This window comes from Aquarana catesbeiana, linkage group LG13 (assembly GCF_042186555.1).
Source record: "Aquarana catesbeiana isolate 2022-GZ linkage group LG13, ASM4218655v1, whole genome shotgun sequence".
Lineage (NCBI taxonomy): Eukaryota > Metazoa > Chordata > Amphibia > Anura > Ranidae > Aquarana > Aquarana catesbeiana.
Genome location: NC_133336.1, coordinates 96,181,860 through 96,199,291, shown reverse-complemented (window position 1 = coordinate 96,199,291; position 17,432 = coordinate 96,181,860). Strand labels below are relative to the sequence as shown.

The following is a 17,432-nucleotide window of genomic DNA, read 5'->3' as shown; positions in this document are numbered from 1 at the left end:
GAACTCCGGAGCGATGTGGGTGAACTCCGGAGCGATGTAGGTGAACTCCGGAGCGATGTAGGTGAACTCCGGAGCGATGTAGGTGAACTCCGGAGCGATGTAGGTGAACTCCAGGGAGCGATGTGGGTGAACTCCGGAGAGATTGTGGGTGAACTCCGGAGCGATGTGGGTGAACTCCGGAGCGATGTAGGTGAACTCCGGAGCGATGTAGGTGAACTCCGGAGCGATGTAGGTGAACTCCAGGGAGCGATGTGGGTGAACTCCGGAGAGATTGTGGGTGAACTCCAGGGAGAGATTGTGGGTGAACTCCGGAGCGATGTGGGTGAACTCCGGAGCGATGTAGGTGAACTCCGGAGCGATGTAGGTGAACTCCGGAGCGATGTAGGTGAACTCCGGAGCGATGTGGGTGAACTCCGGAGCGATGTGGGTGAACTCTGGAGAGATGTGGGTGAACTCCAGAGAGATGTGGGTGAATGAAGCGTGTCTGTAGTTTTCCACAACGCACTGCGTCAGGGTTGCCAACCTTCCACAGCATTTTTTACTGACAAAATGTAGAAAATTTACTGCCAGAACACAATTTTTCTTGAAAAATGACAGAACTCCTATTAAAAACGAGGGCAATCAATATTTAAACAGTATAAACACAATATGGAAACCCTGACAATACACATAGCAAATCATTTGCCTGATTAAGACCTCTTTCACACCGAGGGCGTTTTGCAGGCGCTATAGCATTAAAAATAGCGCCTGCAATCCGCCCTCAAACAGCTGCAGCACTGTCTCCAGTGTGAACGCCCGAGGGCTTTCACACCGGAGTGCTGCGCTGGCAGGACGTCAGGAAAAGTCCTGTCAGCAGCTTCTTTGGAGCGGTATGTTTACCTCCACCGCTGTTCTCCATTGAAATCAATGGGGCAGCGCTGGGATACCGCCGGCAAAACGCTGCTATTGTGGGCAGTTTTAACCCTTTCTCGGCCACTAGCGGGGGGTAAAAGGCGTTTTATAGGCTCGGTGTGAAAGGGGTCTTACACTTACAAAAGTCAACAGAGCACCACAAAATAGCTGCTGACAGTCAGAAAAGTTACTGATTTTTACAAACTGTCTGTAAATTTACTGACAGTTGGCAGCCTTGCACTGCGGCCCACCTGAGGGCAGCGTTGTTTTACATTGGCTTTGTATGTCACCTTGTGGAGATTGGTGAAGGATGCCAGTCACCACATACAGTGTGAACAGGCCTGAGGTGGAGGGGAATCCCATGGAACAAAAATAAAAGAAATGTCATGCAATGTTTTTGGTGTAAAACTTCAACTGAACAGTTTGATTTGCATTGTGGAAGATCTAAAGCAATCATGTGATCTTATAAATGAATGTCTATAGAATACTATAGTCATGACCACATAGAAAGAATATAGATCAGCCTGAGTGCAGTAACCCATAGCAACCAATTAAAATCCACGTGGCGTCTATCTGCAACGAACAGAGGCTCCCGGTTGGTTGCTATGGGTTACAGCACTCATGGATGAGGCCTCAGGCAGAGCCACCAATCGGAGAGGGCCGTGCTGTCAGCACACAATAGGGGAAGATCCGGATCAGCTTTCCTCTCCCGCCAGCGGCAACCGAAACAACAACACAGCCCGCCACCTCCATCTATTCCCGCCTACCGGACCTCCTCCAGCTGCTCGCTACCGGAAGTGCCCGGCGGGACTGGCTCAGCGCGATCCCCGGCGAGCTTTCTAACAGAACGAGGACTACCGGAGATCACATGGGTACCGAGCTTTTATCACACCGGAGCACCGCCCTCGTGGCGGCCTGCTCCTCCCGGTGGTCGCCATGATAAGTTGTGTAATTGTGTGTTGTTGTGTCTCCTCAGTGCCATGCCGCTACTACACCGGAAACCGTTCACCCGGACCCCGCTACCTGCCGACCTGGACCCGACCGAGAGACTCTTCTACTGCCGGGTCACCAACGAGGTGTTCAGGGACTACGAGTGAGTGAGAGGCCGGCCCCGGGCTTTGTTGTCCGGCCATTGTATTCTTCCCCCGGCACATGTCACTGTGTGAGGGGACCGACCAGTCTGTGTACTCCCCCATATAATATACAGACTGTGTACTCCCCTCATATAATATACACTCTGTGTACTCCCCCCATATAATATACACTCTGTGTACTCCCCCCATATAATATACACTCTGTGTACTCCCCCCATATAATATACACTCTGTGTACTCCCCCCATATACTATACACTCTGTGTACTCCCCCCATATAATATACACTCTGTGTACTCCCCCCATATAATATACACTCTGTGTACTCCCCCCATATAATATACACTCTGTGTACTCCCCCCATATAATATACACTCTGTGTACCCCCCCCATATAATATACAGACTGTGTACTCCCCCCATATAAATATACACTCTGTGTACTCCCCCCATATAATATACACTCTGTGTACTCCCCCCATATAATATACAGACTGTGTACTCCCCCCATATAAATATACACTCTGTGTACTCCCCCCATATAATATACACTCTGTGTACTCCCCCCATATAATATACACTCTGTGTACTCCCCCCATATAATATACACTCTGTGTACCCCCCCCATATAATATACACTCTGTGTACTCCCCCCATATAATATACACTCTGTGTACTCCCCCCCATATAATATACACTCTGTGTACTCCCCCCCATATAATATACACTCTGTGTACTCCCCCCCCATATAATATACACTCTGTGTACTCCCCCCATATAATATACACTCTGTGTACTCCCCCCATATAATATACACTCTGTGTACTCCCCCCATATAATATACAGACTGTGTACTCCCCCCATATAATATACACTCTGTGTACTCCCCCCCCCCATATAATATACACTCTGTGTACTCCCCCCCCCCATATAATATACACTCTGTGTACTCCCCCCCCCATATAATATACACTCTGTGTACTCCCCCCCCCATATAATATACACTCTGTGTACTCCCACCCCATATAATATACACTCTGTGTACTCCCCCCCCATATAATATACACTCTGTGTACTCCCCCCCCCCCCCATATAATATACACTCTGTGTACTCCCCCCATATAATATACAGACTGTGTACCCCCCCCATATAATAGACTGTATACTCCCCCCATGTAATATACAGTCTGTGTACCCCCCCCATATAATAGACTGTATACTCCCCCCCCATGTAATATACAGTCTGTGTACTCCCCCCACATAATATACACTCTGTGTACTCCCCCCCCCCATATAATATACACTCTGTGTACTCCCCCCCATATAATATACACTCTGTGTACTCCCCCCCCATATAATATACACCCCCAATAATGTACAGTTTGCGTACTTTACCCCCCCATAGTATATAGTCTGTGCACTCCCCCCCCCCCCCTTAGTAATACAGTCTGTGTACTCCTCCCCCCCAATAGTATACAGTCTGTGTACTCCCCCATATAATATACAGTCTGTGTACTTCCCTCCCCATAGCACCATAGCATACAGTCTGTGTACCCCACCCCCCATAATATACAATCTGTGTACCTCCCACATATCTATAGTATACAGTCTGTGTACCCCACCCCTCATAATATACAGTCTGTGATCTCCACCCATAGTATACAGTCTGCGTACTCACTCCCCATATCTATAATATACAGTCTGTGTATTCCCCCCCCCATATGTATACAGTCTGTGTATTCCCCCCCCATATGTATACAGTCTGTGTATTCCCCCCCCCATATGTATACAGTCTGTGTATTCCCCCCCCCATATGTATACAGTCTGTGTATTCCCCCCCCACATATGTATACAGTCTGTGTATTCCCCCCCCCCATATGTATACAGTCTGTGTATCCCCCCCCCATATGTATACAGTCTGTGTATTCCCCCCCATATGTATACAGTCTGTGTATTCCCCCCCCCCATATGTATACAGTCTGTGTATTCCCCCCCCCCATATGTATACAGTCTGTGTATTCCCCCCCCCATATGTATACAGTCTGTGTATTCCCCCCCCCATATGTATACAGTCTGTGTATTCCCCCCCCCATATGTATACAGTCTGTGTATTCCCCCCCCCCCCATATGTATACAGTCTGTGTATTCCCCCCCCATATGTATACAGTCTGTGTATTCCCCCCCCCCCCCATATGTATACAGTCTGTGTATTCCCCCCCCCCCCCATATGTATACAGTTTGTGTATTCCCCCCCCCCCCATATGTATACAGTTTGTGTATTCCCCCCCCCCCATATGTATACAGTTTGTGTATTCCCCCCCCCATATGTATACAGTCTGTGTATTCCCCCCCCCCCCATATTTATACAGTCTGTGTATTCCCCCCCCCATATGTATACAGTCTGTGTATTCCCCCCCCCATATGTATACAGTCTGTGTATTTCCCCCCCCCCATATGTATACAGTCTGTGTATTTCCCCCCCCCCATATGTATACAGTCTGTGTATTTCCCCCCCCCCATATGTATACAGTCTGTGTATTCCCCCCCCCCATATGTATACAGTCTGTGTATTCCCCCCCCCCATATGTATACAGTCTGTGTATTCCCCCCCCCCCCCATATGTATACAGTCTGTGTATTCCCCCCCCCATATGTATACAGTCTGTGTATCCCCCCCCCATATGTATACAGTCTGTGTACTTCCCACCCCCCCCATTGTATACAGTCTGTGTACCCCCCCATAGTATACAGTCTGTACTCCCGCCCCCCCCCCCCCCATATTATACAGCCTGTGTTTGTGTACCCCCCCCCATAGCATACGGTCTGTGTATAATGCTAACATGCATTATAACCCTGCTGACATGCATTTAGGTGCTTTTCCATTGATTTAATTTGGAGGATGCATGGGGGGAAACTTATAGATGAGTATCCAGCTTTAGTGAGGGGGAAATCTCTCTGTGCCTCAGCTAGAAGTAAAAACCCATCTGGTGGTTTAATTCTTTCACACTTTGTCGATTCAAAACTAAAATAAATGCTAAGACATGCTTTTAGTAAAGGACAGATTTTCACACGGGAATGTAAACAAAACAAAAGAGCTTGGGACCATCATTTCTTCTTGCTGTTACTAGATCTTCTAATGTAATATGCTAGAATAAGCTCAAAGTGGATCTGTCATAAAAAGAAAATGTTAGTTGACTGGCTGTTATGACATTAGTGGGACTGGATGGGATTGATCTGTCATTATTGTAATTGAAAAATCCCAAGTATGCTGCTGACAATGAAAACAGTACGCTATGCAACTCTATTGATTAGGGAGCTATGGATGATTGGGTAACATTAGGAGGCCAAGTGGGTGCAAACAATGAACAAAGTACAGCAGGAAATTGCAATTTGACATCTTTTGCGTACTTGTGTGAGATGAGGGAGGATTAATCTGTCTTTACTGTACTTTAAAAATGCAAAGTATAGCTCTAAAGTGCAGCATTCTAAAAAAGCCAATAGATCTAATTGGTGGGATATGCAAACAATGCACAAAGTATGACCATGAAGTGTGCCTTGATAACACAGCATTTAGATATGACAGGCAGGATGACAACAATTTTTTTCATGGTTATTATGTAGATACTCATTTCTTCTTGCTGTTACTAAATCTTCTAATGTAATATGCTAGAATAAGCTCAAAGTGGATCTGTCATAAAAAGAAAATGTTAGTTGACTGGCTGTTATGATGACCAGGGGCAAGTATGGATGTCAGAACAGTCAGAGGTCGTCATCTGCGCATTAGGATCGGTTCAGTGACTCGGGGTAAGGAACCAAGGGGGCTAGTATGACATTTAGGATTTTCCAGAAAGAGAGGACAACAGTTGTAGCCTTTGACAGGTTTCTTATGTCAGTGCTGTGGGACTTGATGGCAAGGTGGTTGTCATCAGCTGTTGCTTGAAGTCCAGTAGAGTTTGAAATTTCTTTGTTCTTGTTTTTCATTGGCTTCAGTTGTCTGATTTGCAGTCTCTGTAAAGTTTGTCATTGTGCACCTTCATAAAACCACAGCTTGGTAGGCATTGTACCTTCCCTGTTCTCATTCACGCATGCGGCTAAACATTTGTTTTTGTACTTTATATCTTTCGTTGGCGACTTCTTTCTGTAGTTGTTTTTTTTTTCTTTAATGCTCAGTCAGATAATAAATTGCTGGATGTAACTTTTTAGAGTTTGCAATCCTGTGTGATTTCATTCTAGCCATCTTCTTCCTCTTTGTTTTCAGCAGCTTTTGTGTGAGACAGACACAATTCCATGACTGTTGTTCCCTTTGAGGACGGCAGACATGCAGAGAGCCTGGTGCAGCTGAGTTGTTGGTTGCAGTGAAATGCATCTGAAGACACAAAGCCTGTGTGTAATCTGAGAGCTTGGCGATATGTATTGTACAACTGAAAGTTATTGTTCTGGGAGCAATCTACCCACATGTGCTTTTTCTAAGTTAAAACTTTATCATATCCATGTTTAGATATTTTTACTGCTGATTTGCTACAATCTTACAATCCCAAGTAAAAATCGTTTTGGACTTTTTGGTAGAAAATGTTAAGCTTTGCAATTTGTTTTTTGCATACCTTTTAATTTATGGTTGTAGCTCGCGTAGTGTTTAATTGTTAAATGTAGAGGTCCCAATTTAACAGAGAACTAAGCCACATGTAGACAACTAGCTCTCTTGTAAATCTTACATGGTCAGACAAGGGTTTTTATGTTGTACTCCAGCCAAAACTTCCAAGTTTTGGGGAAAAAGTTAGTAATTATATAAGATCTTTTATTGCTTTTTCGTTTGCATTGAGGGATTTCTTTTCACTTCCTGTGTGGTCAATGGGGTGTAAAGAGTATAGAAAGGATTATTTATTTTTGCCTGGAGTACCATCTTATTTCTGCTGTTTTTGGCCTCATTCACACAGGCTTCCTTTGTTTTTCAACCCCATTTCCAAAAGGTTGGGGTGCTGTGTAAACTCTACATAAACCTAATGCAATGATTTGTCATATGTCATAACCCCATATTTTATTCAGAATGGAAAACTTCTCAAATGTTTAAAAAGAAAGTTGTACCTATTTAAGAAAAGAAAAAAAATAAGGTTGTTTTGAAATTGATGGCAGCAACAGAAAGAGTTGGGACAGAGTAACAAAAAGCTGGCAAAGTGGTACTAACAAGGAAGAGCTGGAACAACATTTTGCAACTAATTTGGTTAATTGGCACCAGGTCAGTAACATAATGGGTATAAAAAGAGCATCCTAGAGAGTCTCAGAAGCTGGGCAGAGGTTCATTAGTCTGTGAAAAGCTGCGTCTAAAAATTGTCAGTTTCAGAGTAATGTTCCATGATATTAAAGTCTTTGCAATTTTACATTATCAAACGTTTCTGAGAATCTGGAGAAATCTGTGTGCAAGGGACAAGGCTGAAATGCAATATTTGTTGCCTGTGATCATCAGGCCCTTAGATGGCACTGCATAAAAACCAGGCATTATTCTGGGAGACACATCACTGCATGGGCCCAGGAGTACTACCAAAAATCACTGTCTGTGAACTGTTTGCCGTGTTATCCAAAAAATGTAAATTAAAGCTCTGTCATGCAAAAGACATGCTGGTAGGTTAATTGGATCCTGTCTAAATTGGCCCTAGTATAGGTATGAATGTGAGTTAGGGACCTTAGATTGTAAGCTCCTTGAGGGTATAGGGACTGATGTGAATGTATAATTATATATATATGTAAAGCGCTGCATAAATTGATGGCGCTATATAAGTACCTGAAATAAAATAATAAATAAGAAGCAATATCTGAGCATGATCCAGAAACACTGCCATCTTCTCAGGGCCAAGACCCTTTAAAATTTTTTTTTTTTTTTTTTTTTTTTGCGAAGTGGAAAACTTTGCTGTGGTCAGATGAACCCAAATTTGACATTCTCTTTGGCAACCATGGGTTCCGCGTCTTCCGGACTAAAGAGGAGAGGGATCTTCTGGCTTGTTATCAGCGCTCCAGTTCAAAAGTCTGCAGCTGATGGTATGGGGGGCATTACTGTGTACGGAATGGGCGGCTTGCACATCTGCAAAGGCGCCATCAATGCTGAAAGATGTATCCAGGTTTTAGAGCAGCAGCTCCCATCCAAATGGCGTCTTTTTCATACAGATTTCAGTACAATGCTAAACTGCATACTGCATCTGTGACAACAGCATGGCTTCATAGTAGAAGAGTCCAGGCGCTTAACTGGCCTGCCTGCAGTCCAGACCTTTCACCAATTGAAAATATTTGGCACATCTTGTCAAAGACCACCCAAGACTGCTGAGCAGTTAGAATCCTATGTCGGGTAAGAATGGAACAACATCCTCTCCCAAAATTCCAGTAACTGGTCTCCTCAGTTCCCAGACGTTTAGAGTGTTGTTAAAAGAAGACTGGATGCTACCCCGTGGTAAACATGGCCCTGTTCCAACTTTTTTGAGTCGTGTTGCTACCATCAATTTTAAAATTACCTTATTATTTTATTAATATAGTTCATTTTCATAGTTTAAACTTTTGAGGTTTTCTGATGTGAAAAAAAATATGGGTTTGTGAGATATGAAAATCATTGCATTCCATTTTTATGTAGATTTCTCACAGCATCCCAACTTTTTTGGAGTTGAGCTTGTATTCAAACACCGGAGAAATTGATCTGAAGTGGTATACTTTTTGTTTTGCATTTATACTTATCCGTCCAAACTCATGTGTTTACATGCATATAGAGCATTCAATCTGCTTCTGAACGCACAGATTTCTATTTTTTTCTAAACAAGATTTGACTAACTTTTGAATGCAAGAAACTGTGCATTCTACCATATCAAATCATTACATGCATATACAGTATCTCACAAAAGTGAGTACACAACTCACATTTTTGTAATTATTTTATTATCTTTTCATGTGACAACTGAAGAAATTACACTTTGCTACAATGTAAAGTAGTGAGTGTACAGCTTGTATAACAGTGTATGTTTACTGCCCCCTCAAAATAACTCAACACACAGCCATTAATGTCTAAACCACTGGCAACAAAGGTGAATGCACACCTAAGTGAAAATGTCCAAATTGGGCCCCATGTGTCAATATTTTGTGTGGCCACCATTAGTTTCCAGCACTGCCTTAACCCTCTTGGGCATGGAGTTCACCAGAGCATCACAGGTTGCCACTGGAGTCCTCATCCACTCCTCCATGACGACATAGTTACATAGTAGGTGAGGTTGAAAAAAGACACAAGTCCATCAAGTCCAACCTATGTGTGTGACATCACGAAACTGGTGGATGTTAGAGACCTTGCGCTCCTCCACCTTCTATTTGAGGATGCCCCACAGATGCTCCATAGGGTTTAGGTCTGGAGACATGCTTGGCCAGTCCATCACCTTTACCCTCAGCTTCTTTAGCAAGGCAGTGGTCGTCTTGGAGGTGTGTTTGGGGTCGTCGTCATGTTGGAATACTGCCCTGCGGCCCCGTCTCCGAAGGGTGGGGATCATGCTCTGCTTCAGTATGTCACAGTACATGTTGGCATTCATGGCTCCCTCAATGAACTGTAGCTCCCCAGTGCCGGCAGCACTCATGCAGCCCCAGACCATGACACTCCCACCACCATGCTTGTTTGTAGGCAAGACACACTTGTCTTTGTACTCCTCACCTGGTTGCCGCCACACACGCTTGACACCATCCGAACCAAATAAGTTTATCTTGGTCTCATCAGACCACAGGACATGGTTCCAGTAATCCATGTCCTTAGTCTGCTTGTCTTCAGCAAACTGTGGGCTTTCTTGTGCATCATCTTTATAAGAGGCTTCCTTCTGGGACGACAGCCATGCAGACCAATTTGATGCAGTGTGCAGCGTATGGTCTGAGCACTGACAGATTTTCAAACAGAACTGTAATATATTATATGCTGGCCATACAAAAACAATGTCTTCCTTTAAAATAAAAAAATTTACTTTTAAGAACGTTTGTTCGATTTTTGAATTGTTAGTGGGGTCAAATCGACATTCGTTTTCAACCACAGTGATAGGAAATTAATTTTAAAACAATGTTAAAAGCAAGTGAAAATTTCAATCAACATTCTTTCATTTAGCGAATGTACAGAGATTTTTCATATGAATATTCTCATCTGAAAAGTTATCCGTGTGGCCAGCGTAAGGCTCGGTACACACCTATGCAGTTTGCTTTTGATCTGTTTTTACAATGCTATTTGCTGTGCGTTAAGTACAGTATAGAGTGCCCCAATAGCAAGCTAAAGAAACCTTCTGCCTTTATAACCGCTCACTTCCTGCCCAGGACTACATGTCTCATGAGGCATTGCTCCTCACACATTCACAAGTTCTCAGGCACTTACTGACATGTATGGACGGTGTACTGAGCTGTATGTGTGCTACACTGTATTTTCTGATATGTAAACAAATAATGCATTCTGTATGCAGGCAAACTAATCGGCTGGCCGATTGATTATAAAAACAGTAATCGATTCATTTCATAATCGATTAGTTGTTTCAGCCCTAGTCTTGGCCACCATGCTGCAGCTCAGTTTCAGGGTAATGTAGAGCAAAATTCTTTTTTTCAGATCCCCAGAGATTTCTTTGCCATGAGGTGCCATGTTGAACTTCCAGTGACCAGTATGAGAGAGTGAGAACGATAACGCCAAATTTAACACACCTGCTCCCCATTCACACCTGAGACCTTGTAACACTAACAAGTCACATGGCACAGTGGAGGGAAAATGGCTAATTGGGCCCATTTTGGACATTTCCACTTAGGTGTGTACTCACTTTTGTTGCCAGCGGTTTAGATATTAATGGCTGTGTGAGTTATTTTGAAGAGACAGCAAATGTACACTGTTATACAAGCAGTACGCTCACTATTTTACATTGTAGCAAAGTGTCATTTCTTCAGTGTTGTCACATGAAAAGATATAATAAAATATTTACAAAAGTGTGAGGGGTGTACTCACTTTTGTGAGATACTGTACATATATAAAATAAGGCAAAGTGAGCGCTTAAGAGGGGAAGCTGCTAGCACAAGGGTGACAACCCTATGATCCAAATCAGTAGTATACAAAAAGTGCAGCGCTGCACTTTTTGTATACTACTGACATATACATCTTTTTAGAATTGGAAGAAAAATGATAAATGGTTTTCAAAATGTTCTGCAAATATCTAAAAAGTGTGGCGTGCATTTGTATTCAGCCCCCTTTACTCTGATACCCCTAACTAAACTCTAGTGGAACCAATTGCCTTCAGAAGTCACCTAATTAGTAAATAGAGTCCACCTGTGTGAAATTTAAGCTCAGTATAAATACAGCTGTTCTGTGGAGCCCTCAGAGGTTTGTTAGAGAACCTTGGTGAACAAACAGCATCATGAAGGCCAAGGAACACACCAGACAGGTCAGGGATAAAGTTGTGAAGAAGTTTAATGCAGGGTTAGGTTATTAAAAAAAAAGTGAAAAAAATATCCCAAGCTTTGAACATTCACAAAGCACTGTTCAATCCATCATTTGAAAATGGAAAGAGTATGACACAACTGCAAAGCTACTAAGGCATGGCCGTCCACTGACAGGCCAGGCAAGGAGAGCATTAATCAGAGAAATAGTCAAGAGGCCCATAGTAACTGGAGGAGCTGCAGAGATCTGCAGCTCAGGTGGGAGAATGTGTTCACAGCACAACTATTAGTTTTGCACTCCACAAATCTGGCCTTTATGGAAGAGTGGCAAGAAGAAAGCCATTGTTGAAAGAAAGCCATAAGAAGCCCCGTTTGCAGTTTGCGAGAAGACATGTGCAGTACAGAGCAAACATGTGGAAGAAGACGCTCTGGTATGAGACCAAAATGTAACTTTTTAGCCTAAAACCAAAACGCTGTGTGTGGCGGAAAAACGAAAGCCTCGTACACCTGATTGGACTTTCCGATGGGAAATGTTTGACAGGCTGTTGCCGGAAAAATCGCACCGTGTGTATGCTCCATCAGACGATTGTCGAATTTTCCTCGGACAAATGTTGGCTAGCATGTTTTAAAATTTTCTGCAAACAAATGTCTGTTGTTGGATTTTCCGAGCGTGTGTACACAAGTCAGTCGGACAAAAGTAAGGACGAGCCAGAAGCGGTCGGTCTTGTAAATTAGCGTTCATAATGGAGAGTTAACATTTGTGACTTGGCAAATTATGAAATCTCGAAATGCAGCGCACATTCTCTTCTTATATAATGGGATAATAATGAGGCTGCTCAACTGGTGATACTGATGGAGTTATTGCAAGCAAATTTTCAAAGGCTTTTTTTTTTTTTTTTGTTGGTGTCCCTTGTCAATTTTACATTTGTTTTTTTTTTTTAAATGTGACTTCCTACTCCAAAACTGTCATTTGAAGTCAAACACATAGCCAAGTATTATTCTACACACTTATTTTATTGTGCATTAAAAAAATAAAACAAATAAAATTAGACATGCTATCTGCCAATAGAACTTAACCAAAAAGTGCATTCTATGCATATAATACAAAAACACTGCGTTTACTAAGATGACAATAACGGAAAAGCGGCTACATACGTTTTGACAAAAAAACAATAAAGGGAAAAAGTGTAAATGCAGCGCTAGGTGAAAAAAATGGAAAAAATTAACAACAATTATTATCAAGTCCACATATCTTTGGATACAATAGTGCGTGAAATGTTAAATAAATCATGAAGTCTCAAAGTGAGGGATTGTGAAATGTGTCCAATAGTATCAGAACACGGAAGGGGTCAATTCTTAATGGTAGATGGCAGGCGTGGGCTGGCAAAGTGGTATGAATCCGTGGAGGAAACCGACATCAATAGTACTCAATAACGGTGAATGAGAAAAGATGGGTACTCTTACCGGATAGGGATGACTCCCCTGTCAGCGACATGGAGTCAATCAGGCGGTAAGCCCGGCTGGGCAAAGGAAAGGATTTCCGGAGGGGAGAGCTGTTGGGATGAACTTCAAACGAATCTCCAGGGGTCATCAACCGAACCTCAAGGAATCTTCCAGGTAGGTCATCCAAGTGAGGGTTCCGAACTCCAGGTTCCAGAGGCAGGGTATGCCACAAATGGCCCAAAATCGCTCACATCCAGGTAGGTATGTAAGAAAAAATTTAAAACTACCGCATAGTGCAGGTAAAAAAAGAGAGGTTTTTTATTTATTAAAAAACTCTACACGTAAAATCGTGATCACATAGAGAACAAAGAGCTCTTTGTTCTCTATGTTATCTATGTGAGCTTCTACGGAGCCCGCCTCATTCCGTCGGCTCAGCGGGAGATCTCTCCGTTGATCTCCGCTGAGCCGGCGGATGACAGGTCCCTCTCTGCTCACTGAGCGGGGAGGGGCTTGTCAGGCGCCGCTGCTGCCTATGGAGAGATCGGATGAAAACGGACAGCATGTCTGTTTTTCATCAGATTTCACCCGATCCGCCAGCGACTGATCCGGACGTAGGGCCATCCGTCTGCTTTTTGAGGATTGGACCGGGTCGGATGTCAGCGGACATGTCTCCGCTGACATCCGTCGCTCCATAGGCTAACATGGAGCGCCCGTTCAGGTCCGCCGTCAAAACTGACAGGCAGACCTGAACGGTCCGATTGTGTGAAAGGGGCCTTAGTGAAGTTAATAGTTTGTTTTGACTATCTTGGTCTAAACAAACTATTTAAAGTTCACAAAAATCTGGAGATCGGCTTTAAAATCCTAACTTCAGTAAACCGTTTTTAAGCAGTTACAAGCAACATTTGTTTTTTGTTTTTTGGGATAAAGATTTTAACTATTCTTATGAATAAAAGCTGACCATTGTAAGCACTCCTGTCAGTTTTTTTAAATGGTTTGTCGCAATCCTCTAACGTCCACATTTGCTGGAAAGCTTGGTCTGTTAAAGTTGAAAAAAAAGATTGACTGGCCAGGTTATCAGGAAATAAAACTGTTACAAGGCAATATGGAAAAACAAAAAAAAGGCTACGGTGTTAATGCTAGTGACAGACTGTTCCACTTTAAACATATTACTGTGTGAGCAAGAATGTCTATTGTCAAACATCTGGTATAACTGGCTTATCTTATTTGATGTTTTAGCTTTAATGTTTTCTATATTTCCAGACCTCATATACAGAAAGTTTAAACATTTTCCCCCCTTCTCTTTTTAACACAGTGAGTTTTTTGAGCGCACTATCCTGTGCAACAGCCTTGTATGGAGCTGCTCCTTCACTGGAAAGTCTGGGCTTACCTATCAAGAAGCGCTTGAATCTGAGAAGAAAGTAAAGAAGAGTTTGCAGAATTTCCCCGAGTCCGTGGCGGTTCCAGTGCTCTATTTGTCTACACTTGCCAGCCATCAGAAATTATCAGACCTGTGCGATGATGTATATGAGTATGTGAAGGATCGCTTCTTTGTTGGTGAAACTGTTACCGTTGTGAGAAACAGCGGTGCAAGGTAATTTCTATAGATTATGGTACAGGCGCGTTTAGTCGCGTCCGCGTCTAGGAGCGTTTATTTAAGATAACATCATAAGACCCTCCCAAAGCACAAAAAACAGTATTATTTAACTATTTCAGCCATTTTGTGAGACCAGAGTGAGTAGCAGCAGCTGAGAGAGCAGCAGTGTACTTGTATCTACTTAAATTTCTGTACTTTTACTATGGATCCCATAATGAGCATATGTGAGGAAATTAAAAAAGCCAGATATTAAATTTCATGCAACTATGTTTGATCAAGTGGGGGGGTCAAGCTCAATGGTGGGGGTCATCTAGTTCAAATTTAACAACATATAGTTCAAATTCCAATTCTACTTTGGCTAACAGCAATGCTAGTGGTGTATTGGATTGGATCATGGGCTCATTAGGGGTATATAAATGTTCTATGAAGCATTGCAAGCAATTACAATTTTTTAAATATTTTTTTTTTAGTGGTTTTTTATCATTTGCTATCATTTTTAAGTTTTGTAATGTAAAAAAAAATAGGCAACTTTAACCACTTGCCGCCCGCCTTATAGCAAAATTACGTCGGCAAAGTGGTTGTGTTATCCTGACATGACGTCTTTGAGAAAAACAAGTTGCTGCGCGCCCCCAGGGGCGTGCATCACGGCGATCGTTGTGGTCTGTCAGTCTGACACACCGAAACTCCGATCTAGGTAAAGAGTCTCTGGCGGAGACTCTTTACCACGTGATCAGCTGTGTCCAATCACAGCTGATAACAATGTAAACAGGAAGAGCCGTTGATCGGCTTTTCCTCACTCGCGTCTGTTTTTAGATGCGAGTAGAGGAGAACCGATCAGCTGCTCTTCTGACGGAGGGGGGTCCTGTGCTGATTATCAGCGCAGCCACCCCTGAGGATGCCACCAGGACCATCAGGGATGCCCATCACTAGTCACCACCAGGTATGCCACCCATGGCCACCAAGATGCCAATCAGTGCCCACAATGGGCATCACTGATTGGCAGGCATTGTTTGGCACTGATTGGCATCCATCGGTACCATCCTTTAGTGTACATCAGTGCCCATCCATGCCAACTATCAGTGCCGCCTATATGTGCATATCAGTGCCACCTCATTGGTGACAGTCAGTGCCCATCAGTGAAGGAGAAAACTTACTTATTTGCAAAGTTTTGTACCAGAAACGAAAGAAAGTTTTTTTTTTTTTTCCAAAATTTTCTGTCTTTTTTTTTTTTTTGTTATTTAGTAGCAAATAAAAATCCCAGAGGTGATTAAATACCACCAAAAGAAAGCTCTATTTGTGGGAACAAAATAATAAAAAGTTTGTTTGGGTACAGTGTAGCACGACCACACAATTGTCATTCAAAGTGCGACAGCTGACAATTGGTCTGGGCAGGAAGGTGTATAAGTGCCCAGTATTGAAGTGGTTAAAAACGCTTCTAAACCTAAATGCCGGTACCGCGTTTAGCCGTGTTTGCCGTCTGAACTAATTTTTTTGCCTTCAAAGAAAAGCCTCTAAACGCAACTGCCTAAAAACGACATTAAATGAACCTGTGTACATGTACACATAAGATAACATTGGATGAGTTCAGGGGCAGCTGAAAAAAAGCATCCAACTGCCTCTGAACGTCCAGTGTACATGAGGCCTAGTACTCCTAAGGGTTCATGCACACGAGACGCCAGTGCAAACTCTGCTGAACACATGTTTTTAAAAGCTGAAACCAGTGTTTAGAAACATCCGTTTTACCGCGTTTGCGTCTAGAAGCGTTTAGTTAAGATAACACAGACCCTCCCCAAGCTCATAAATTTTAACTGCTGCAGAGCAGAGAATGACATTTTGCGAACCGAATTTGGAGCGCCGTATCTCAGAGCCACTTGCTGCTAGGAACCCCAACTTTGGATGTGTTGTAGTGCTAGTTCAAAAATGTCATTCTCTGCTGCAGAAAAGTACTGTATTTATCGACGTATAACACACGCCTGCGTATAACACGCACCCCAAGTTTAGGAGGGAATTTTAAGGAAAAAAACTTACATTTAAATGCCCATCAATGCAGCGTTATCATTGTCCATCTGCAGCCTTTCCTGCGTCATTGCAGCCTCGTTTCTCTTAAAATTGGCGCCGATCGAGATACACAAAGCCGAGTGTACTGTGGCTAGACTCGGCTCTGCTCACAGTCAGGGGCGGGACTGCGAGAGGAGAGAAACGAGCGCTGCCGACATTCACAAAGCCGAGTGTACTTCGGCTAGACTTGGCTCTGCTCACAGTCAGTCACTGCGAGAGGAGCCGAGTCCAGCCGAAGTACACTCGGCTTTGTGTATGTCGGCGGCGCTCGCCTCTCTCCTTTCGCAATCAGTGGAGATGGGCGGGACTGCAAGAGGAGCCGAGCCCAGCCAAAGTACACTCGGATTTGTGTATGTCGGCTCCGCTCGCTCCTCTCCTCACAATCAGCGGGGATCGGCGTAAACACGCACCCACTATTTTCCCCTGATTTTAACGGGAAAAAAGTGCGTGTTATACGCCGATAAATAAGGTACTTGACATTTTGCGACCCGACTTTGGTGCCTCGTATCTCGGGGACACTTGGTGCTAGGAACCCCAACTTTGGTTGTAGTGCTAGTCCCACTGTGTTTGCACACCAAATTTGGGGTTCCTAGCACCAAGTGGCACTGAGATATGGGGCCCCAAAGTCAGGTCACAAAATGTAATTCTCTGCTGCAGTTTACCATCATATTTCTGTGTTTTCTTGTCCAAAAATAGGGTTCCTTTAAAAACCCTTATAAACGCAAACGAGGCTAAACGCGGTACCGGCGTTTAGCGTGTGAAACGTGGAAAACTTTTGCGTCTGAACCCATTTTTTGCTTCTGGAAGAACGAGGTTAAACGCAACTGCCTAAAAACGCCAAAAAACTAGACTGTGTACATGGACACATAGGATAATATTGAATGAGTTCGGGGGCAGTTGAAAAAAGTGTCTAACTGCCTCTGAACGCGCGTTTAACAGCGTCTTGT

At 43.4% G+C, this 17,432-nt stretch overlaps 1 protein-coding gene across 1 annotated transcript in view; it reads left to right on the top strand.

Annotated features, from left to right (window-relative positions):
* The first annotated feature begins 1,590 nt into the window (after positions 1–1,590).
* BAZ1A (bromodomain adjacent to zinc finger domain 1A) overlaps positions 1,591–17,432 on the top strand; it is a 126,755-nt gene continuing 110,913 nt past the window's right edge. The window contains exons 1-3 of the mRNA XM_073609139.1: positions 1,591–1,763; positions 1,868–1,984; positions 14,146–14,424. Of these exons, the coding sequence (XP_073465240.1) occupies positions 1,872–1,984; positions 14,146–14,424 (392 nt within the window). The 5' untranslated portion in view covers positions 1,591–1,763; positions 1,868–1,871. The remainder of the gene's footprint in view (positions 1,764–1,867; positions 1,985–14,145; positions 14,425–17,432) is intronic.